Source organism: Mauremys reevesii, linkage group 16 (assembly GCF_016161935.1).
Source record: "Mauremys reevesii isolate NIE-2019 linkage group 16, ASM1616193v1, whole genome shotgun sequence".
Taxonomy (NCBI): domain Eukaryota; kingdom Metazoa; phylum Chordata; order Testudines; family Geoemydidae; genus Mauremys; species Mauremys reevesii.
In genome coordinates, this window is record NC_052638.1 from 34478151 (window position 1) to 34503066 (window position 24916).

The following is a 24916-nucleotide window of genomic DNA, read 5'->3' on the forward strand; positions in this document are numbered from 1 at the left end:
ACCCGTGCGTAGAAGAAACTTGTAAACTATTTCAGTGCTGAATTCTTGCTGGTCAGAGTTGTCTGAGGGTTGGTCTACATTGAGTATTTACATTGGCAGAGACGTAGTTATGCTGACCTCACCTCTGCCCAAACACGATAAATCAGGTACTCATTTTACAGCTGGTGAACTAGAGGTAGCCTTTCAATATGAGAGCAAGTGAGGCTCAAACCCATGATCTTTAGCATTGTATTTGATGCACTGGAATCACTAAGAGACAAGAAACACAGAGCCCTGTGATACCATATTTACAGACTCACTTCACTAAAAAGATCTGCACGGTAAAGTGTTTGCTACTATATTCAATGTAAAATAAAGTTAATATTTTATACACTAACCGGAAACCAAAGTAACCACCTCCTCCTGTAATAAGGACTGTTTCCTTGGTCACATTTTCTATGTTCATCCTTTTTCCTTTGGCACTACTTTATTTGAGCAAATTGACCTCTAGATTTAAAAAAAAAAAAAAAGCATGACAAAACTGCATAATTAAAAGTAATTTTCACATATTTAGCAATTTAAGTTATATGTTTGTGCTTTAATTTTAGGAGACTGACTGCATCATCTGCTAAGTAATGCAGGACTAGATCCCACCCCTTTATTCTTCTAAAGTCAAATACAAATAAATAACAAAAAGACCACATTGTGAGTATGACAATTACTAATATACTCACTACTAATAGCCAAATAAGCAAGAGGGTTATCAGTTTCCATTAATTAGGCCATATTCTGATGTTACACAGGTGTGTATGGAATAATTCAATCAAACTCACTACAAAACTACACAGTACTATAGAAATGCCACTAATTCATACACTGAATAAATTTGCATAACAATTCTGAATCAAATATCCATGTACCTGAAGCTTTATCAGTGTACTGTGATAATACACCAAGTACTCATATATACCTATTTCTTTGTGTATATCTCATGTAGAAATGGCACCAAGTGTGGTCTACCCTTTTTATATTCATTCCCTACCTAAACTATTATACCTGTCGAAGTATTATGTGTATATTTCACCTGTATACTTACATGTAAATATCCCTACAATACTCAAAGAGTGGGAAAACAAAGGGCCTGCATTAGACAGCATGCTTCCTTGGCCCCAATTCTGCAATGATTTCAGCACAGCATAGGTTTATGCACATTCCCACTAAAGTACACAGGCCTACTCATGCACATAAACCTATACAAATGCCTAAGTCTACATAAGATTTGCAGGCTTTTTTATTGGCTGGGACACAACCTTAACAACATGTGTATCCAGATACATATGCTACCTATGAAGCTGGCCAATGCAATGCATTCAGTGGAATAGGGGAGGAGAGCTGTGGATGACACTGAGGGCTTGTCTACACTTAACGGCGGCGATCGATGCATTGGCGGTCGATTTAGTGGGTCTAATGAAGACCCGCTAAATTGACTGCTGATTGCTCTCCCATCTAATTCTAGTATCAGAGGGGTAGCCGTGTTAGTCTGGATCTGTAAAAGCAGATGCATCCGACGAAGTGGGTATTCACCCACGAAAGCTCATGCTCCAATATGTCTGTTAGTCTATAAGGTGCCACAGGACTCTTTGCTGCATCTACTACTATACTCCACTTGATCGAGAAGAGTAAGGGGAGGCCACAAGAGAGTGTCTTCCATTGAGGTTGTGTAGCATGCACCCCGCGGTAAGTAGCTCTAAGCTACGTCAATTTGAGTTATGCTATTCATGTAACTCATATTGCGTAGCTTAGATCGACTTTTCCCTTTAGTGTAGACAAGGCCTTAAGCTTTGTCAGCATTGGCACTTTTTGTCGGTCAAACTTATCGGTCAGGGGTGTGCAAAAACCGACATAAGTTTCACCAACAAGTCTTGGTGTGGCCAGCGCTGTGTCGGCAGGAGACGCTCTCCTGCGGACAGAGCTAAGGCGGCTCGTTGGGGGTGGTTTAATTATGCCGGCAGGAGAGCAAAGAGTGGCTCGCGACAGGGGAGACCTTACAGTGGCCGGGCTGTAGCGATCCAGCTGGGCTGCTGTAAGGGCCGCAGGCTTTGTTTACCTGCGGGGGATTTGAGAGGCAAGGTGGACGCGGGAATCTCTTTTATTGGTCTCACTTCTGCCGGGGCGTGAGACGAGCGTTCATAACCTGCCAGGCCAGCTCTGCCCGTGACATGCCCTGATCCCTGCCCCCAGCAGGCCCGGGCAGATCAGCTCTGACCGCCACGCAGCCCCCTGCCTAGGGAGCGGCCCCTCACACCAGAACCCCCGCCCTGCCCTGGCCGGGGGGGCGCGGTTTGCAAAGCGCCCTGAGGCGCCCCCACCCCCCGCCCATGGGCGCAGCGGGAGCAGGGCGGGGGCTGGGGGGACAGACACAGCTCCGACCCTGCCTGCGGCTCCCCACACGCGGGGCCTGCGGACCCCTTGGCACCAGCTTGCACCGCCCGGGGACGCTAAGGATGCAGCCCCCCCCCCAACCTCACCTCACCTCCCAGCAGCTCCAGCCGGTTCTGACCTGCCCCGCCCCGCGGGGAGAGCTGCTCCCATCACCGCCCTATCCCCATCCACTCGCGCGCAGCCCTTGCCGCGGGACAGGTGCGGAGCAATCGCGCGTGCCCGGGTCACCGTAGCCGGAAGAGCAGAGCATGGGCTGTAATGAACTCAATGGGCTTCCGTAGGTCGGGTCCGAAAGCCTTCTGGGAGTCCGTACAACACGATGGCGGCGTTCGCGTAGTTACAAGCAGATTTTGCGCAGCCCGAGAGCGGCCCCTTGAAGCGCCGCCGCAGGTTCCGTACAACAAGATGGCGGCTCCCAGCATGCCTTGAGCGGGAATTGCGGGGCCATGGCGGGGAATCTGAAGGCGAGCGAGCTGCGCTCTGTGCTGCGGAGGCTGGACTCGGCCAACCGGGCTCTGGGTAAGGGAGGCCGCCCTAGTTAGTCGGGGGTTGGCAATGGGTAGTCGCGGGGCTGTCCCCGCCCTGCCCCATGGCTGAGCCCCGGACTCCGACTGCCCGGTGCCCACGCCGAGACCCGGCCGTGGGGCCTCAGGTTTCCAAGCCCCGGCTCGAGCGCCCACACTCACGGCACTGTAACCCTGCCTGCCTGCCTCTGGACCCGGGTCTCTCAGCCGTGCTAACGTGTCCACACTGCCCCACGGGGCCCTTCTGACTGGGGTATCTGGCATGACAGGAGCTGCGCCCACGCTGCAAAATAACAGGGCTTGGACCGGCGTCCCAATGGGCCTCGGCCCACCCCGCTAGTGCAGCCCTAGGAACCAGGGCCCGCGTGCTCACTGACCCGAGTCAGACTGATTTGTGTGTGGATGGAAGAGGGCCCAACCCTGAGCAGTGCCCAGGTTTAAGGCACTGTGTAGACATAATGTGTGGGGCTCTGGTCTCTTAGATTCTTACATTAGAAAATCTGGGTTTGCAGTGCTGGCTGGTGGTTGTCAGAGCCTGCCACTTTTCTCCCTGTAGTGACCCCCTCTGGGGCTCCTTCTGAACTATACCGAAGTCCCCATTTTGAATAAGGGCAAATCACATTTTCATGATGCTTAAACTCTGCGGTGATGCTCCACCTGACTCCTCTGTACCCCAGCCTGGTATTGTTGTAACTTGGATGCTGTCTCAAAACTTCCCAAGCTTAGTCTTGTGGGAGTAGTCCAAATCCAGTTGCAATGTATAGTTCATGCAATTGAATAGGTGTAGAAGATGACCATGCTGACTAATTAAGTCTGCATGGGGAAACCTGGAATCACCAGTGCTGCGAAGCCAAATCCTGCATCAGAGCTGATATGAACAATGGTTTTAAGCAACTGTGTTAGAAACTAGCAGAGGTGGTATAGCCTTGTGGTTAAAGCACTACATTTGGACTCAGGAGATCTAGGTTTATGCCAGTAGTTTGAAGTGACTAGTGCTTTTTGGGTGCCCCATCTGAGGCCATAGGCACAGACTCCGTAGGTGCTCTGGGGCTAGCGCACCCACTGGGAAAAATTGGTGGGTACTCTGCACCCACCGGCAGTCCCCCCCGCTCACCCTAGCTTACCTCCACTCTGCCTCCACCCCTTAGCAGGCCGTGTCCCTGCTTCTTCACGGCGGCACGCGCTAGGCAGGAGGAGGGGGAACACGGTACTGTCCGGGAAGAGGAGGGGCCAGGGCGGGGATTTGGAGAAGGAGTCCAAGGGGGGCGGATTTGGGGCAGGGACTCTGGGGAAGGCGATGGGAGGGGGTGGGGCCGGAGGCAAGCACCCACCTGTGCCAGGAAAAGTTGGCACCTATGTCTGAGGCCCCTTTAAAGAAGTCTGATTTTCAGGAGGTGGGTGCTCAGCGGATCAGGCACTTCAAGATGTTTCAAGTTGGGCACCCAAAGTCTGAAGAATTTTGGCTTACCCCAACTCTGCCACAGCCTGCCTGTGTGACCTTGAGGTTTCTGTACTTTGGTTCCCAATCTATAAAATAAGTAATAATACTTCCTCCCACCTTTTGTCTGTATTGTCTATTTAGATTGTAAGCTCCTTGAGCTGGGGATTGTGTCTTGCTATATGTATGTATAGTGCCACACAGAAAGGAGCCCTGCAAATGCTTGGGGTCTTTAGGTACTACTGTAAAACAACAAAATAAATGAAATAATAGCATGACCATGAAGCCTGTCCTAAATGCCAATTTCACGATGGGAAATTTAAATCAGGTGGTGCCTTAGAATTCAAAACCTATCATCTTTACAGTTGTCTGGCCAGAATCTGTGTCTCTGTTCTTCTATTTTAGTCATTCAGTGCCCTTGTAATCACTTTCTGTATCTAGAGCAAGTTGCCAGATTCTGATCTTTCATTACATTGTTGTAAATCTGGAAGAACTTTGCCATCTTCTGAGTTGTTTGCGCTGGGAAGTTACATTGCAGTAGGAATGCAACCATGAGGAGTTGGGGTAACTAACACATGGCTTAGCCTCTCTGTGTAGGCCAGGGCTCACATGACAATGTTAAATGCAACAATTTTATCCTTTACCTGAATACATACAGTTGCGTTCCACCATGATGTAACTTTCCACTGTAAACAAGCCTTTTATATCTTGTACAGTGCTAATACAGGTTTGTTACTAAGCAAATGATGCATAATGGTAACAGAGTTCAGTAGAATCACTACAGCTTTACATCAGTGTACTTCATGTCAGAATTTTATCCAAGGAGTCTAAAACTTAACCGTAACAAAAAAACAATGTAAAATCGCATTACCAATGCTTTTCTTTCTTTCAGAGACATGTATTCAGTCACTTGGGGAAAGTCAGAAAACACTCCAAAAATCAGTTCAGTGTCAGAACTACTTAAATCACGTAAGCATGATTATAGTTTCTAGTTTTCAAAAATATTAAGGGGAAAGTAGGAAAAATGTGCTACTTTTTTGTTTTATTTGTTTTTAAATTCATGACTGGTAAGAGTAAAACCAAGAAAGTTAAAAATTCATTAATTGTACCTTATTTGTTAACCTTTTTAATAATGTTCACTTTTTATCAATAGTGTGTTCCAAGGTAAAATTTATACATAACATCTGAAACTAATAAGGCATTATGTATTTATTTTAGCCCCCGATTTAAAATTTCTTTTGGCTTTTAACTGTGTACGTATATCATGGGCGTACTCTTGTGAACATTTATTCATTCATATGCTTAACTATTTGCAGGATTGGTCCCTAATATGTAAACATTTTAAAAGTAAGATACTGAGCCCTGAATTTGAATTGAGATCTGCTAGCATTGCCCCATAATGGATTCTGATGCGATATTGGTACTTTGTACTGTTAAAACAGATTGCACCTCCACCTGAATACGTTGAGACACACTTTTAGCACAGTGTGGAGCAATATTATCCTAACTACTGCCCTGATCCTGCACAATGCTCTGTATGAGGAGGGCTATGCTCTTGCATGGAGTCCTATTGATCTCAGTGGTAGTCTATGTAGGCTCACGGAGCTATCCATGCAGAGCAATTTGTAGGATCAGGATTTATCTCTTTTGTAAGTAATGGTTTTATGTACACCTCTACCTCGATATCACGTGACCCGATATAACGCGGTAAAGCAGTGCTCCAGGCGGGCGGGGCTGCGCACTCCAGTGGATCAAAGCAAGTTTGAGATAATGCCGTTTCACCTATAACGTGGTAAGATGTTTTGGCTCCCAAGGACAGCGTTATATCGAGGTAGAGGTGTACTTTCATTCCTTTCTTGCCTTCAGCATGTTAACTGTTATATGGAGTGTTAAGAAATTTAGTTCAGATTTTTTGATACCTACTGGCAAATATTGATAAATATAGGACACTGTAATGAAGACAAATATTAGGCTTTTGCTCTTAAAATTGCCAGTGGTGTATTTTTTATAATAGTAACCCCACAAATAATCAAAGCACTGTATGCGTGTGGGTGGGGAGAGGTGGGGGGTAATTAACTCATTAAACCTCACAGCATCTATGCGAGAAAGGTGGACAAATATTCTCATTTTATGGTGGTAGAGCTGGGTTTAGAACTCAGGCGTGTACGGGGAGGAAAGGATTTTTGGGCCCTTCCCCATGGATAGTCAGCTGGTCCACACTGCCTCACATTTTAATAAAATAAAACCTCTGGCTTTCTTAAGACTATAAGGGTGCTTACTAATGTATATCATATAATCTTACAAATAGACTTTTCATTCTAGTTTGCTTGTTCTTACACAGTGAAGCACATGTCTTTGAAATCTTGCACAAGTTTTAATTCCAGTTGGCTGAGGTGGGCTGAGGTTTACTGCTTCAAACATAGGCCCTGTCCACACTTCAAATTTTACTATTTTTTTTAAGTACTCAACATATCAGAGACCTGTGTTCCCTCTAAACTGCGCGGCTGCCCAGGAGTGATTCAAATGCTGCGCACTTGATTAGCAGAGCTGCGCACATCCGGCAGCATTCATTCAGGTGTCCCTCTCTGCCCCACTGCTTTGCAGCCACATTGCTCCTGCTCTCTGTGCAGAGCAGGAGGGCAGGGGGGGGCTGATGTCAGGGTGTCCCCTTCCCCTTGTACCTCATCTCCACAGAGCAGGGGAGAGGGGACAGGGCTCAGGATTTGGAGTAGGAGACAGCTGCTGAGGACTGAATGAGCCTCTGGGTGGTGAGACTTCCCCAGCAACGAGCTTGCACAGTCTGTCTCTCCGTCTCTCTCCTTCTCTCCTCCCCCACCCCGCCCATGTACCCCATCTCTGCAGAGGGAGGAGGAGGGGACAGGGCTCAGTCAGGAGCCGGAGAGGTTTCAGTGAGTGCCTTAAAGAGCTCATGGCATCTCTCAGAAACTTCCCCAGCAGCCGGTGCACACACAGTCTGTATCTCTCACCTCCCAACATATACTTGTGGTGGTGGTGGTGTTACTTTTTGGTACTACTTGCAATGCACATATATTCTCTGTAATTTTATTCTTTAAAGTGTGTTAATTTAGTTTTTGACTGGTCTATGCATTTCATAATTTTTATTTCTCTTACACTTACATGTAATTATTTGAGGAGTGAGTTCTAAAAGACTTAATCTCTCCTGGCTGGAGTAATTATCCCTATGGTAACTTTTAAAAATTATATTTAATATCTAGGTTTTTTGTTTTTACTGGTGGCCCACATCCACACATTACCTCGGTGCACATAACAAAATTTATTCCACACATGGATGGAAAAAATTAGAGGGAACATTGTCAGAGACCCAAACATATTATAACATGGTTCCTCTTGCCTGTGTGAAGAGGATCAAGCTGTTATAACCCTTTTAAGGAATTGCTTTCTAACCTGGAATCCTTAAATGGTAAAATGTCTTGTGTAAATGGTGTCTTATTTGTCATGGCTTTAAATGAACCTGAATTTCTGTGCAGTGAGGCATAGGGATTTTTGAATCAGCAGCTAAATGGAGCAAAGTAAGCAGCTGTAGTGAACTGCATAAACTATAAAGAATGAGCAGCAAGCTCATTAATACCCCAATTTTTAGCATGCTGATTCTCTGCTTTTTAAAATGCTTAATTAGTAAAATGATTTTGTCATCAAATCACAAGGCATGAATCATAGAATATCAGGGTTGGAAGGGACCTCAGGAGCTCATCTAGTCTATCCCCCTGCTCAAAGCAGGACCAATCCCCAGATTTTTACCCCAGTTCCCCAAATGGCCCCCTCAAGAATTGAACTCACAACCTTGGGTTTAGTAGGCCAATGCTCAAACCACTGAGCTATCCCTCCCCCAGCCATACTATATTGGAGGACAAGACAATAAATTCCTATGAGAATCCACTGTACTGGTTTTACTTTTATTGGGAGAATAAACTTTAATTGTGCTATTTGATATGATATAAACTGATTAATTTTGGTTTTGTTTTCCTTGGCTCTTCAATTGGAGGGAAGAGGGAAACAAGACTTATAATTGCAAATGTGTTAAACCCATGAGAGCCCAAAACATCCTAATGGACTTGCAAAATGTGCAAAACAGTTTGGTTTAAATTATACAAAAACAGGTGGAAATAATTGAGTATATTGTGGTAGGAGAGAGAGAGAGATTTTTAATGTCTGAAATAGAAATAAATCTTGATGCTTCTTAAAAAGGAAGATTTTTAGGATGGTCCTATGGATAAAACAGTTGGGCAACATGGGTTCTGCTGCTGACTCAGCTGTAGACTCTGTGACCTTGACCAAACCACTTTCCTCATCTATAAAGTGACTGTGATATTGCACTTATCTGCTGCTATGAAGCTAAATTCATTAATGTCAACAAAGCACTTTGATTTCCTCAGATGGATGATGCTTTATAAATTACTCCTGGGGGAATTCTGCGCCAAATAATTAAATTCTGCACATAATATTTTAAAATTCTGCATATTTTATTTGTCAAAATAACACAATATAATCACAACAGTTTCAATTATTTTGGTAATTTATTTCAAAATACCTGTCAGCAAGTATGTCTATAACAATACAGACAACAAAAAAGATTCAGGAAATGTTTTTTGACAAATAGATTCCTTACTAGGTATATTAATACAAAACTCTGAGCAATAATTCATTTAAACTACAGTACAGAACCGTATTTCTCGCACCCCTCAGAAGCAGTGCAAAGGCTTGCGGGAGTCAGGGGTAACGGAGGAGCTGAGGGAGAGGGAAGTAAATTCCTGGGAAGGAGCCTGGAATTTGGAGTGTGGTTGGGTACAGGTGGGAAAAGTATGGAACAGGTTTTTTGTGGGGTGGGAAGGGATTGTTAGGGAGCATCCCCCCATGCAGATCCTGGATGACCTCTAGCCTCTCCCATCCAGTCAGGCACCTCTGCTCCTGTCCCCATGTGTCCCTGCACCTCCATGTGTCCCTCCATCCCCACTGATGCCCCATCCCCATGTGGCCCTGCACCCCCCTCAGCCAACCCCTACCCTCAACTCCATGTGTCCCTGCATGGCCTGTCCCATGTGTCTCTGTGCCCCCACTCAGCCTTCCTCCCTGTAGCTCTGCACCCCTTCCCCCTCTGCCCATATGTCCCTGCAACCCCTCAGCCAGCCCCCTCCCATGTTCACCTCCCTCCCTGCTGTGGCCCTGCGCCTCCACTCCCATTCAGCCCCTGCCTCAGTCTGTCCTCCCCCACTAACCGTTATGAGCCCCTGTCTGACAACCCTAGCAGCCCAATACTATCTGTCTCCCCATATCCCCTGTCGCCTGACCTGGTCCAACAGGCGCTATGAAGAAGGCAGGCTCTTTTTCTTCCCTGTCCTAGCTGGGGCTGGCCAGGAGTGGTAGCTGTGTTCTAGGAACCACAGCATCCTCTCGTGGGCAAAAGGCAGAACTACAGCAACTTTTCAGTAGAAGCTATTTTCTGCAAAAAAAAAATAAAAAAAAAAAAGAAAACTATGGGCGGGGCACCAAATATGCATGCGCATGGTGGTGCAGAATTCCTCCAGGAATACTTGACAATGGTTAGGTTACTGATGCCACTACTGATCATGCTGACTAGTATTGTCTCGTTGTTTCCTTGCACTTCTCTGTCTCTGTATCCTGTTGTCTGCTTATATTATACTTAGATTCTAAACTCTCTGGGGCCGAGATTCTTTTTGTTCTTTTTGTGCAGCACCTAGCACAATAGGATCCTGTTGCATGACAGAGGCTCCTGACTATTATGGAGTAATACTTAGTAATAAACAAGAATCAGTTATGTGGCTTAAAGATTTTTGGCATGTAAGCAAGTCTGGCCCTGAAAATTGAGACCATGCCTTTACCTAAGGGTCTTTATTGTTAACATGGTATTGCTCTTAGAAAGTCCATGTTTAGACATGCAGACCCCCCCGCCCCAATAATGCACTTATCTCAGCATAGAAACAATCCAGCAGGAATAAGTCCTTTCATTATTGAAACTATTTGTTCCACAGCAGGAGAAGAAAAAAAGATTTTAAAGTTAATGGCATTTGCTGTTTTCTCAACACTAATTCAAATAGCTTGATATTTGCTCATCTTAACAATTCTCTCATCACTCTTTCTTTGACCTACCTTTCTGTAGAATGTGTGTGTGTATTGTTTTATTCAAACAATACTTCAAGCACCGACTGGAAGAAAGTGGGAGCTGATGATCAGAGCAGAGGATTCCCAGTCAAAATGGAAAATACCATCATCAACTTTGAAATCCCTTTCTCTTCTTACTGTGAAAGAACTTATCTCTGAGACCAGTCATCCAAACTTTATTTGCCTCAGTTTACCCATGGGTAAAATGGATGCAGGAGTAATCTCTTTTTTACAGGACTCTTGTGAGGCTGTAAGCTGTTTGTGAAGCATTTTGAGATCCTTGGATGAAAGGTGGTGTGTAATAGTTTGCCTTATGGTGGTTAGAATTACACAGTACAAAAGAGGTATATATGATTCCTTATATATTTCTTCCAGTGCATATCAAACATGACATAGCACAGCAGTGCCAATCCAGTCCTCAGCTTCTAATGTTCTCATCAAGTTTTTGGATGAATATCCTTTTATGTGTGGCCAAAAGTCAAGTCAGAAAGAGATTCCATACTATGACCTAGTCAACCACACACCTGGGTTTTACTTTTCAGCAGCAAAGTGGTAGGTTTAATATTTAGGCAGTTGCCTCTGCGACTACTGTATTATTCACTCTGACCTGGCAGATGGTGCTGTTGTACCACACACCTGATTTAACACCTTTCAGAGATGTTTTGCATAACTATCATAATTATATCATCGGTACCATAGCATCAGTACTTGCATTTTAACTACTGACTAGGGGCAGCACATTCATAGCATACCAGCAAGCTACAGGAAAAGAGAGGCTAGCTATTTTGTTCTGGATATGCAAGTCCAGAATCAGTACAATTTATGTTGGATAGTTGCTCTTGCCTGTGTTGGGATGTAGAGCAGGCTTTCAATGTGGTGTTATATGATGTATACTGCTAGAAAATCAGTGTTTTGGGGTCGTCTGTAACAGTTCTAAAAAATTTCACAAATATCTTTAGCACATGAACTTGATTCTAAGGATTCAGGCTTGATAAAAAATATTGTATATGTTTTATTCTGATGAATCAAAAATTTACCTTTTTTCCTCTATCAAAGTCCTCCTTTTAAAAGTATAGATTTACATAAATTCAAGGCAGGCATTTTTGTTATCTGTTGGGATTTTTTATAAAAATTAAAAGAAATCTTACATATTTTGCGGCAAGTTAGTGTCTAGAAGATGCAGCCAAAGGTCAGAACTCCTGATTCTTCTTTTATATCTTTAGCATCTGTTTACTGCTTGACTTTGAACAAGTCAATTTAACCAAACTTTTCAAAAGTGGCTGCTCATGTTGTGTCGCCATGGTTGGGTGCCCTATTAGAGGCATTTAGGGCCTAATTTTCAGAGATGCTGAGCACTAACTCCAGCAGAAGTGAATGGACGCTTAGGAACTCTTAAACCGTTTCTATGTATCTCAGACTGGGCACCTGAAATTAGTGAACAACTTTAAAATGTTGATATTAACTTTTCTTGGCTCTAGTTTCTCCATTTTTAACAGGGGTGCTATACTTCCTGGCTCCCGGGTGTTGTGAGGTTCAAATATCTACTGTTTGTAAATACATTGATTGGGACGTGTAAAGTTATTACTGCTGTGTTTTGGGGGTGGAGGAGGCTTAATTTCATATTCTGTAATTTTAAGTACAAAGGACCCAATCCTTGGTGAATAGTTCCAGTAATTCAGCACAGCTACTTATGAAAGCAAGAGTTGCAGGATTTAGCAGTTTTGCTTCCAAGAGGCTAAAACCATTTAAGAGTAAATGTATTCAAAACTTCTATAAAAGACTTAAAATATTGTTGGAGAGAGAAACTTAAATGCAAGATTTTCATAGCTGTGTCTGTTCTCATAAATAAGGACAGAATCTGAGTTTCAATTTTGAATCTCTTGGCTTTAGTCACTTGAAACTAGACTTCCAATTATTTAAATAAGACTTTATAATTCTGAGATAATATATATTAAGTTTAATGATAAATTGAGTTCCCATTGTGGTTGATGTTCATCCAAATGCACTGATCTACAAAATGAATAACAAAGAAGGTTTATCACATGCTAGTAATTCATACAGCTATCTGAATCCATACGTTTTCATTGATGTGTGACAACCTCACTTTCTCATCTTGAGAGCTGTGTCAAATCAGCCTGCCATGAATCCTCAGCTCTAATTATTGAAGGTGGGAGATGCGCTTCCTTTGATCACTTGGAGGAAATTAAAATCTCTCCGCTGCATAAACTTCAGGTCACATGTAAGGTACAACATATGCAACTATCTTAAGGCAAACTTTCTCTTTGATCTGTACATCATACTGCATTAACTGTGCACCAACAATGAATCTGTAGGTACAAGCAGCAGTGATGTGGGAGGTATTTCAGCAATAACAAGTGTGACATAACTAAAAAGCATGAGTATTCCTGGTTACATTTTTGAAGCTCTCTCCTCCACAACTTCTGGATTCTCTTTCCTTCCCACCCCCCAATAAATATGCATGGAAGCTTTGTGCATGGTATTGAAAAAGAGAATACCCAAATGGCACATCCTTACGACTTCTGATTTTTCAGAGAAATCCATCCATATTTTGCTATTAAACTGGGAGAAGGTACCTAGCATGGGATGGGGCTGTTACTATTCAATATTTTCACTAATGATTTGGATAATGGAGTGAAGAGTCCACTTATAAAACTTTTCTGACACCAAAGTGGGAGGGGTTGCAAGTGCTTTGGAAGACAAGATTAGAATTCAAAAGGACCATGACCTTGGATAATTGGTCTGACATTGACAAGATGAAATTTAAATAAGGACACATCAAAGTACTATACTTTAAGAAGGAAAAATTTAAATGTACAATTACAAAATGAGGAATAACACTAATACTGCTGAACAAGATCTGGGGTTTATAGTGGGTCGCAAATTGAATATGTGCCAACAGTGTGATGAAGTTGCAAAACAGGCTTCTATTTTGGGGTGTATTAACAGCAGTGTCCTATCTAAGGCATAGGAGGTAATTGTTCCTCTTTACTTGGCACTGGTGAGCTCTTTGCTGGAGTTACTGTGTCCAATTTTGGGCAACAAACTCTAAGAAGAATGTGGACAAACAAGAAAGTCTAGAGAAGAACAACAAAAATGACAAAAGGCTTAGAAAACCTGATCTATGAGAGAAAAACACAAACAAACAAAAAAGACTCCAGCAAAACAAACTGGGCATGTTTAGTCTTAAGAATCAAAGATAGAGTGGGGATCAGTTAAGTCTTCAGCTATGTTAAGGGCTGTTATACAAAGGACGGTGATCAGTTCTGCATATCCACTGAAGACAGGTCAAGAGCAATCCGTTTAATCTCCAGCAAGGGAGATTTAGGTTAAATATTAGGAAAAAACTTTAAGGATTAGTTAAATACTGGAGTAGGCTTCCAAAGGAGGTTGTTGAATCGCCCTCACTGAAGGTTTTCAAGAACAGGGCTAGACAAACAGCTGTCAGGGATGGTCTAGTTTACTTGGTCCTACCTCAGCACAGGGGTCTGAACTAGATCACCTTTGGAGGTGCCTTCCAGCCTTTCATTTCTAAGATTGTATATCCAAAATGACTGTATTTTATAAGAACTTTAGGATTGTGAGACAGACCAACCGAAGCATGGTATATAGAATTGTAATGTGTCCAGTGGGATATCTGGTGTATATGAATAGAGTATACTGAAAGGACATCCAAGGTATTTCTCATACTTTAAAAGTTTCTAATCAAGATCAAGTGGAGCAAATCTGAGCCCTCACCCTTGGAAAAGCAATCCCACTGGTACTTCTGCAAGAGCCAAGTTTCAGTATTTATCTCTCTCTTCTTCCTTACTAACTGCTTGAAAGTCCTGTGCTGTTGTCCAGCAGACAATATTACCTATCTTTTCCAAGTTTCACGAAGCAGTGTTTCTACAATTGTCAGTGTCCTGATCTGACAAGAATCCCTAGCATCCCTGTGCTGGTGACATAAGTAGACCTTACGATTAGTACTGGAAGAGGAAGCTAGTCTGGTGGAGGAAGTGAGAAAGGTATTCTGGGTTCTTTTTATAAAAGCCCGTATTTTTCTTAAGTTTTATATCCTTTAGGATGTAACAGGAGCATACTTTCACTTTCTGAATCAATAAACAAATTAATTAGTATTTATAATACCCAAACTATTCATAAAGCTTTACAGTGATCCAATAATGCCCCATCCTGAAGAGTTGATAGTTTTAGGGGATGTTGATGCCGCAGAACAGTGGTGGTGGGCTTATTGTCCTAGCCATTGGTAAATGTGGAAGAATGGTAACACAGAATTGGGAAAGAGCTAACAAATTTTTTTCAATGCAAAAAACAATGTAAGTAGTCTTGGGGATAAAGCAAATCTGGAAACGAGAAGCATTCAAACTGTCCCACTTGCCATGCCCCTCATGTTTGTGATACAGTGGCTGAGGTTTAGACAATGGGCTCCTAACTTTCAAGCATTAACAATGTAAAACAAGCAAACATGCAAAGTTCTTAGCCTGCATATGAATTCCACCCACTGCTAAAAAAAACAAAAAACAAAAAAAACCCCACACACCTCAGTTTATATTATTCAAGACATAGTTTGGTAACAGAGAGGGGGAAGGAGGAAAGATTGAAAGTGAAAGCAAAAAAGAAAACCCTTTTAAATGGATGCAAATTGCGGGGGAATGGTCTACTTTTAAAAGATGGCATTTAAAATGTAAAATCAGAGGGCCATTCTTACTGAAAACTACTGAATGGTTGGACTCATTATTGTATTTCAAGGAGATGACCCTGCTACTGAAACTTTTAACCCTGGTAGGTTTTGGTATTTTATTTTAAAACTTCATTCATGCGGTAACAGTGGCAAGAGTCCTTGCTTTAAATGCATTTAATCTAAAATGATTTGCATATGAAATGCTTAACTACTGTCTGATATTTACAATAGCACCACTATCTTCCACCCTGATATTCTACCTCTGTGCCCAATGAAGTTTCACTATGGACCTGTGAGAATGTCTCATAAGGAAATTTGTCCAAAAGTTAGACTCATAGACTTTAAGGTCAGAAGGGACCATTATGATCATCTAGTCTGACCTCCTGTACAACGCAGGCCACAGAATCTCACCCACCCACTCCTGTAACAAACCCCTAACCTATGTCTGAGTTATTGAAGTCCTCAAATCGTGGTTTAAAGACCTCAAGGTGCAGAGAATCCTCCAGCAAGTGACCCGTGCCCCACGCTGTAGAGGAAGGCGAAAAACCTCCAGGGCCTCTGCCAATCTGCCGACCCCAAATATGGCAATCAGTTAAACCCTGAGCATGTGGGCAAGACTCAGCCAGCCAGCACCCAGGAAAGAATTCTCTGTAGTAACTCAGATTCCACCCCATCTAACATCCCATCACAGACCATTGGGCATATTTACCTGCTAATAATCAAAGATTAATTAATATCCAAAATTAAGCTATCCCATCATACCATCCCCTCCATAAACTTATCAAGCTTAGTCTTGAAGCCAGATATGTCTTTTGCCCCCACTGCTGCCCTTGGATGGCTGTTCCAGAACTTCACTCCTCTAATGGTTAGAAACCTTCATCTAATTTCAAGTCTAAACTTCCTGATGTCCAGTTTATATCCATTTGTTCTTGTGTCCATGTTGGTACTAAGCTTAAATAATTCCTCTCCCTGATATTTATCCCTTTGATATAGTTATAAAGAGCAATCATGTCATAAACCTTTGAGCAGCACTGATTTATCGGGTTCATTCCAAATCATGCAAAATCAAGTGGCTTTGCTTTGTTTGGAGTTTGTTCAAAACCAAAAACTCCAAAAGAATTTGAGTTTGAGAATCCAGGGAATCTAAATGAAACCAGGGGAAAAACACTCATGAATTTCTTTGAGGCAGCTGCTTTCTCACTCATCTATAGTTAGTTGCAGGGGCTGTAGAGTCAGATTGAGACAAGTTTGAATTATACTATATAAAGCACTGAATAATGGCAAGGTTACATGGTTACAAACATTTCTTCCTTTTGTCAAGCTATTTATTTTCCATTTGCAACTCTTATCTGTACAGTTTGCTTTGCTTTGTCTGGAATGGTAACACTCAAGAATATGGTAACATGAGAATTATTCAAATGTGGTGTATAGTGGGATTTTATCCACTCTAAATAACTAAGCATCTGTTATGTTCCAGTTACCGTTTGTTAATTGATTGACTGTTTTGCATCTGCTATAATTATGTAATGCAATAGCATTGCTGTCTTGCCTGTGCAGTTCTATTTCATTATGCATGTGGTCAACTTAATTATATGGTAGCAAGAACTGGGAATAGCATATAAGTACTTGCTAAGGGCTTGCTCCTGTGAGGTTTCTATACCTTCTCAATTTTCATTCACCTCAACAAAAGTTGAGCGCTCTATGCATCTCCCAAGCATGCTTAGGTTCTGGTTGTAAATGATTTACTCCAAATAATTAATATTTTTGCTGCTCTGGGGGAACGAGGAGAACTGAATAGTTGTGGAATTTGACTGTATGACCCGTAGCAATGAGTTTTTGTCTAGTTCTCACAGTAAAACCAGGATGATTGAATCTTGCATTTAAACACCTTTCTTTCCCCTCTACCCTTCGTCTTTTACAGAGTATCCAGCCTATCAAAGCGGCATTTGTGCCAAATGAAAATACTAGAACTGTTCCAGGACATGCAGCAATTTAACTCTTCATCTGTCACAGCAATGTGTAGGAGTCAAATTATAAGTATATTCGTATTTGTGTATAATTAACATCAAACATGCAATGGACAAATTGAAACTGAACTTTTTCCCAATTTCTGGGTGACTTTGTGTAGAGGGGAATGTTATTTTAATTGTAGAAGAGTTGCAACTTGTAATGATTGAATTTCCTGATGCTGTGCACTAGTAGTGTTCTCAATTCTAGGCTCTAACTTCCATAGTTAATTTATTTTGAAACATGTACAGATCTGTTATATTCCAAACAATTCTTGGTATATTGATTGAATAAAGTTACATAGGGAAAAGTTACCACCTTAGTTACTTTGCCCATTGTGTTTTTAACAAAGCACAGGTGTTTTTTTTTTTCTTCTGTAATTGGTGCTGTAGCAGTATGATCTAATGTGGCCAAGGCTTTGTTCTGTTCCTAGTTCTGCCACTGATACATTATATTATACAATCGTGGGGAAGTCATTTTAACCTTTTTGCACCTCTTCCGGCCCAGTTTTAAAATAATGCCCTCCGTTTGGTAAAGCACTTTGAACTCTGTAGGTATACAGTGATTGTCACCTGTAAAGTATTATATTAATATTATAGCCAAACTAAGTGATAAACTCCCATCTGCCGATAATCTCTTGCCTGGTTTTGAAATATTGTTCTCAGGAAATCTGTGTTTTATCTGTTTAGGAGCAGGTATCTACTAAGTCACTTAATGTTAGCTTGATTCATTCATAATGTGGCTGCAACCTGTGAGATAGGACCATTTTTATCTGTTAGGTTTTTTTTAATAACTTGTAAACTGTAGGCCCCTTACTATCAAATAAAAATGCAATTCAGAACCATCACACCCCCTTCCACTCCCCCAGCCCACACCCCTACCCCAGCCCGCTCCCACACTCCAAACCCCTCGGCCGCAGCCCAGAGTCCCCTCCTCCACCCCAAACCCCTCATACCCAACCCCACCCCAGAGCTCACACCCCCAGCCAGAACTTACACCCCAACCCCAACCCCCTGCCCCAGCCTGGTGAAAGTAAGTGAAGATGGGGGGAGAGGAAGGGGGGATGGAGTGAGTGGGTGCGGGGCCTCTGAGAAGGGGTGGGGTAGGAGTAGGGGCGGGCCCTTGGCAAAGGGGCGAGGATGGGGCAAGGGTGTTCAGTTTTGCACAATTATAAAGTTGGCAAGCCTAGCTCTAACTGTCTCATAGACTCATAGACTGTAAGGTCAGAAGGGACCATTATGATCTTCTAGTCTGACCTCCAGCACAACGCAGGCCACAGAATCTCACCCACCCACTCCTTTAACAAACCTCTGACCTATGTCTGAGCTATTGAAGTCCTCAACTTGTGGTTTAAAGACTTCAAGGTGCAGACAATCCTCCAGCAAGTGACCCGTGGCCCATGCTGCAGAGGAAGGCAAAAAACCCCCCAGGTCTCTGCCAATCTGCTCTGGAGGAAAATTCCTTCCCGACCCCAAATATGGCGATCAGCTAAACCCTGAGCATGTGGGCAAGACTCATCAGCCAGACACCCAGGAAAGAATTCTCTGTAGTAACTCAGATCCCACCCTATCTAGTGTCCCATCACAGCCATTGGGCATATTTACCGCTAATAGTCAACGATCAATTAATTGCCAAAATTAGGCTATCCCATCATACCATCCCTTCCATAAACTTATCAAGCTTAGTCTTGAAGCCAGATATGTCTTTTGCCTCCATTGCTCCCCTTGGAAGGCTATTCCAGAACTTCACTCCTCGGATGGTTAGAAACCTTCATCTAATTTCAAGTCTAAACTTCCTGATGGCCAGTTTTATATCCATTTGTTCTTGTGTGGTACTGAGCTTAAATAATTCCACTCCCTCCCTGATATTTATCCCTCTGATATATTTGTAGAGAGCAATCATATTTCCCCTCAGCCTTCTTTTGGTTAGGTTAACAAGCCAAGCTCTTTCAGTCTCCTTTCATAAGACAGGTTTTCCATTCCTCGGATCATCCTAGTAGCCCTTCTCTGTACATTCGTCCTTCTTAAACATAGGAGATCAGAACTGCACACAGTATTCCAGATGAGGTCTCACCAGTGCCTTGTATAATGGTACTAACACCTTACCGCTACTGGAAATGCCTCGCCTGATGCATCCCAAGATCGCATTAGCTTTTTTCACGGCTATACCACATTGGCAGCTCATAGTCATCCTGTGATCAACCAATATTCCGAGGTCCTTCTCCTCTGTTGCTTCCAAGTGATGCGTCCCCAGTTTATAACAAAAATTCCTGTTATTAATCCCTCGACCTTCTGCACCTATCTGCCCCAAAATATGGGCTTTGCTGCATGCCCTGAAGGCAATAAATGAGAGTCAATTCCAAAGTGGGGGGGGGAAGCCCTCATTTAAAAAAAAAAGTACCCCTTGTTCCTTCTACCGGCAAAAAGAACTTCAGTGCAAGAGTTCCCCTAATTACATTTGTGTCAGGATTGCGTAAAGGAGAGAGGCAGTCTCTCCCTCTAGATTATTAAATGTTTAAAGGAAGTTTCTCAGGTTATGAACATGAATGTTTATTAAGCTATCAACACACTCCAACTATCCTCTGTCAGGATCATTCTCCACACAAGAGCAAAGAATCCCTGAGGTAGCTTAAGCTGAGACACCAAAAAGTGAGGCTCACAAAATTAATGGACTTGAAAACATTTTGGTCCCTAGATCACTAGTTACAAGTCTGGTAAGTGTGTTTGGAATAAAGAAGCTGTGAAAAAGAAACTTGTACTTTCTCCTTTTTTAATAGAATGAGGGAGAAAAATTTAGTACAGAAAAGGAAGCATAGCACTGTGAGCATTACAAACTACAGCACGTGCGAAGGGCGCATGGCCTCTTTCCTGCACCAAGCCAGAGTAAAAGGGCTTGACAAAGGTGCTTTTCTTTATCTTCCCAGAGCTGTGCTATGTGGCACTTCTGCAGCCCTAGTCTTGCAGTAGTCATGGTGCCAGCTGTACTATTCCCGGCCCCCAGCACACTCTTCAGATCACGGAATGGGTTGGGTAGTGGAGCTGGGTAATTTAGGTTTTGCTAGTTATCAGATTGTGTATGCCTGCTGGTAGGGGAGACATTAACCCTTAAGTATTCAGACAAGTCTTCATTATCTATATCGTGCCATAAAATAGCTATATGGGGTATTTTTTCCATTATTATGGAAAGGCTGCATCTGTGTTCAAAGCAATTGAGAAAAAGAAGAAAGTAAAAAGTCTGTTTGATTAACTGCTTTCAGCCTGATGGATAAAGACAGATGGTTAATTCAGCCAGAGGAAAACCCCACTGTTAATTAATTCCCCACCCACACACCTTTAAAAAAAAAAAAAAGTCTCTATTTCCCAGTAAGATGATGTATTTCCCACTGGTTCTATGACAGCTCAATTTAATAGAAGTTTTGGGTGTTCCCTGGGACTTTAGTAAAATTGAGCTTTACCTGCATTTTTACAAAAGACTAATTTATAGTAAGACAGCACAAAACTATATAAAAGATAGTGTTCATACTTAAACATCAGTGGATTAAAATTAATTGTTGCTTACTGATGACTTTATTTCCAGTCTCATAATATTTGATACTTTTCTTAAAATCTCAGTTCTTGTGGTCATGAGAACCTGATCTTTCATTTAAAAAAGAAAAGTTTCTACCCTTCCTGGTTAGGACCCTGTGTAAATCACAATTTGTTTTTAGAAAATGCATAGCAGTGTAAATAGCAAAGTATTGAATTTCACAGAGTTGGCACTGAATGAATTTTACAAGTAATGTTGGTCAATTTCAAGGATGGAATGACTTTTACAAGTAATCATTTGTCCTAAACCGACTTAATTGAGGTGTAAAATTCATTTTGTCCTTGAAATTGACTAGCTAAGCTAATTTTTTTTGTATTAAAGACTTTGTGGTAGACATTTTCCTTTTCAAAAGAAAATATTTAAAAGATCATGGTGTGGGGACATCTTCATGATTTCCATGCCCTTTGTGGAATTGTGATTTACATCAGGCCCTACTTAGGGTTCGGAAGAAGAGCTTGAAAATGTAAACCCTAAAGGCTTAAAAACAAGACAGCAACTAAAGAGACCCTCACATTTATTAACTTTAAAGATCTCTCATGATCTTTAAACCAATCTTACGCTTTTTTGCCAGATTCATGGTTTTTGAATAGATGGGGTTGGCAATATCACCTTGAGTTTGTGATAGCAAATAAGTAATGCAAGTGAAGCAAATATGAATGAAGGTTTAAGAGAAAGTACACAGGAGAAACGGAATATAAAAAAGTTACATATTCTTCCTTCGAATGCACATTTCTGAGAAGCCAAACATACTAGGGGTGTCGTAAGTATTACCTGCCTAAGGCAGTATCACCATATACTTTTTTGCACACGAAGAAACGGAAAGGAATGGAGGTCTGTGTTCCCTGTAAGCTAGATGTTTGGGCAGCCGCACAGTTGATTAGCAGAGCCATGCACATCCAGCAGGCAGCGTGTGTTCAGGTGCCCCCCACTCCCTCCCGCTTTGCAGCCACATTGCTACTAGGACCCTCGTGCTGGCTGTGCAGTGTGTGTGTGTGTGGGGGGGGGGGGGGAGAGAGTTTTGAGGAGTTCCAAAAACATGTTAGCCCATAAGAGCCTGCATACAACTGCAGAACAGAGCTGTACTCTGGCACCACTTTCATGGGTTAATTCAGTCACTTCTAAGAGAGCTTCTCCATGTTTTTTAAAAAGCCCGGAGACAAGACACAGAACTTGTATATCAGCTGACATGTCTGACAAGCTCGCCAGAATTAATCTGTCTGGGAGCTGCAGTGCTGAGTTTAATTATGGAAAGGCTGCATCTGTGTTCAAAGCAATTGAGAAAAAGAAGAAAGTAAAAAGTCTGTTTGATTAATTGCTTTCAGCCTGATGGATAAAGACAGATGGTTACTAGATATATTTTGTTTAATGGATCATGGAGCTGTATTCTGAGAGTAAATTAAAGCTATAGGTTCAGAATCCACTTTTGAAGATGCATGTTGCAACCCTCATTGACTCCAGTAAGAGTTATATGCAGGCATCCTGGGGCAGAGTCAGGCCCTGAGGTTGCAGGACACTGTGTTAAAATGCAATTTTGAAATGAAACTTAAAAGGCAAGTGATACTTTACAGTATTGGTAAAACTGTTCATGGTGGATTATTCACAGTTCAGGAAGCCTCTTCCATTAATGATTTGTTAGAAGTATAGAAGTGTAGTCAGAAAAGTTTCTTCTCTACCCACACAGATATGACTGCCCTTCCTCCCCCCACAAAGCTTTGCAATATTTCAGTCCTTACCATATAAACATGTAAAAGCCTCATAAAAGCTAGCTTCAGGGTTTTTTTGCACTGCAGATTTTTTCACATAGACATCTAAGTACCTAATATGGTTGCAATTGGGTCCTGAGGCATGAATTTTTTTTTATATGGGTTTAATAAGGTGAATATGTCATGGTAGAGATAAACACTTACAAGATGGGAAGAAATCAAATTCAGGCAGTTTTCTTCTCTCAGGTCCCAATCCTGCAAGCTTGCACATGCTTCACCAAGCTTTTGAGCCATTCCACTGAAGTCAATGGGACTACTTAATACATATAGTTAAGTACATATGTGTCTGCAGGATCAAGGCCTTAGTGTCTATTTAGTTTGTGTTGCTTGGTCCCCTAGGGTACTTCTACTGCAATAGGAAAAAAAAAAGAAAACCGGCAGTAGCAAGGCTCAAAGTCCAGGTCAGCTGACTCAGGCGCCAGCTTTTAGGGCTAAAATTAGCAGTGTTAGACATTCCTGCTTGAGCTCTGAAATCAGAGAGGGAGAAGTGGGTGCAAGCTGACCCAGGCTTTCTGCCCTGTGTGTGTGTGTCGGGGGGGGGGGTGTTTTGTTTTTGCAGTGTAGACATACCCTTAGGCCCCAAATCAACAATGTACTTAAAGTTACACACAGGCTTGTGAATAGTTAAGTTGATTTCAAAGGGACTACTCATCTGCTTATAGCTAGGCACCTTCTGAATCAGGGCCTTAGGGCTTGGTTACACTTGCAAGTTAGAGCTCATTAAAGCAGCCCCAGGCACCCTAACTCCCGACCCATCCACACTGGCAAGGCACTTAAAGTGCCTGGACTCTGCAGTTGGAGTGCTCCTGGTAATCCACCTCCTAGAGAAGCATAATGCTTGCTGCGCCTTGGCTGAAACACCTGGGCGTCAGTGTGAATGAGGTGTTGCGTTACTGCCCTGTGATTGGCCTCCGAAACATCCCATAATCCTCTTAAGTCAAGGGGCCATTCTTGTCATTGTTTTGAACTTGGCAGTAGGAATGTGGATATGCCCTTTCAAAGCTCCATTTCTGACAACCGGCATGCTTATCTGCTCTGGGACAAAGCAACCATTACTGTGGAATGCTGCTTGCTGTGAGTGTGTGAGAGAGAGGCGGTGGAGAGAGGGGTATGCTGCTGTGTGAACTTACAAGACAGCATGTTGACACACTCTCAGCACCCCAAAAAACAACTCTCTCTCCCCCACATACACACAACACACTCCCTGTCACACTCCACCCCCTTTCCATTTGAAAAGCACGTTGCAGCCACTTGAATGCTGGGATAGCTACCACAATGCACTGCTCTCTGTGGCATTGCAAGAGCTGCTAATATGGCCACGCCAGTGTGCTTGAATCTGACAGTGTGAACACACTGCAGCACTTTCCCTACTGCGCTTTCCGAGGGCTGGTTTAACTCTCAGCGCTCTATATCTGCAAGTGTAACCATGCCCTTAAATGAGCCCATAATATACAAGATCTAAGATGAACAGTATGATAAAGGATCACAGAAGTATTAAAAAACAACAACCCAGATGTCTAACAATGATACTTTTTAATGTTCAGCTTATATGTAAGCCCACAAAATGAATGTGCACAAGTCACTACACTTGCAAAAAACTGGGTTTATTTCAGCAGATTGCAACTAGGAACATTAATATTTGCTACAGCCAGAGAATTTTCCTATTGAAAAATGGTATTTAGTTAAAACTCTTCTTACTCTCATTGACAGTGTTAGAATGCGATTGAAACAGTTACGCAGCAGCACAAACTAGTGTTAAAAATAACAAAATCAAATCAATAGCTTTAAAGGATAGCGGGTGATACTTTGTATGTAGCACTTTGTATTTAATACAAATAATAAGGTAAGTCAATGAATATGGACAGGGTGAGGTCATGATTATTTAACAGGGTATGTACCTTGGCTTAATTCCCAATTCATAACCAAATGACTTGTTTTTCAAGTGAGAGGAAACAGACTGTGTGTCAGATAACTTCCATTTTGCCACAGTTGATCACTTAATCCTATATCCCAATAGGGACACTTCAGTTGAAAGAGGAATAATGTTTCACTGTATAGAAGGCTGCCAGGGGTTTTGTGAAACCTGGTTCTGATTCCCTACTCCACCACAGATGATATGCAGATGTATCTTTTGCCAGGGCTTGGATTGGATTGGCCCATGTGGCAGTGTGGCATAATGACACCTCTCTCAAGATGCTATCTTGTTCTCAATTCCCAGCTTTCATTAAAAAAACCCCATCAAAGTCCTTGTCTATACTAAAAACTTAAACTGGCATAGCTATGTTGGTCAGAGGTGTGAAAAAACCACACCCCTAACCAA

General features: G+C 42.4%; 1 protein-coding gene across 9 annotated transcripts in view; it reads right to left on the bottom strand.

Annotated features, from left to right (window-relative positions):
• SDR42E1 (short chain dehydrogenase/reductase family 42E, member 1) overlaps positions 1-24916 on the bottom strand; it is an 88504-nt gene that overhangs the window by 1404 nt on the left and 62184 nt on the right. The window contains exons 1-2 of one of the 9 annotated variants that reach the window (XM_039503092.1): positions 3108-3125; positions 378-486 (exon numbers count right to left, since the gene is read on the bottom strand). In XM_039503092.1, coding sequence (XP_039359026.1) covers positions 378-445 — 68 coding nt within the window. In that variant the 5' untranslated portion in view covers positions 446-486; positions 3108-3125. Of the gene's footprint in view, positions 1-377; positions 488-1075; positions 1097-2086; positions 2106-2502; positions 2787-3107; positions 3126-24916 lie in introns of those variants that run through there. The other 8 variants (XM_039503088.1, XM_039503091.1, XM_039503085.1 and 5 more) reach the window with 8 other exon arrangements.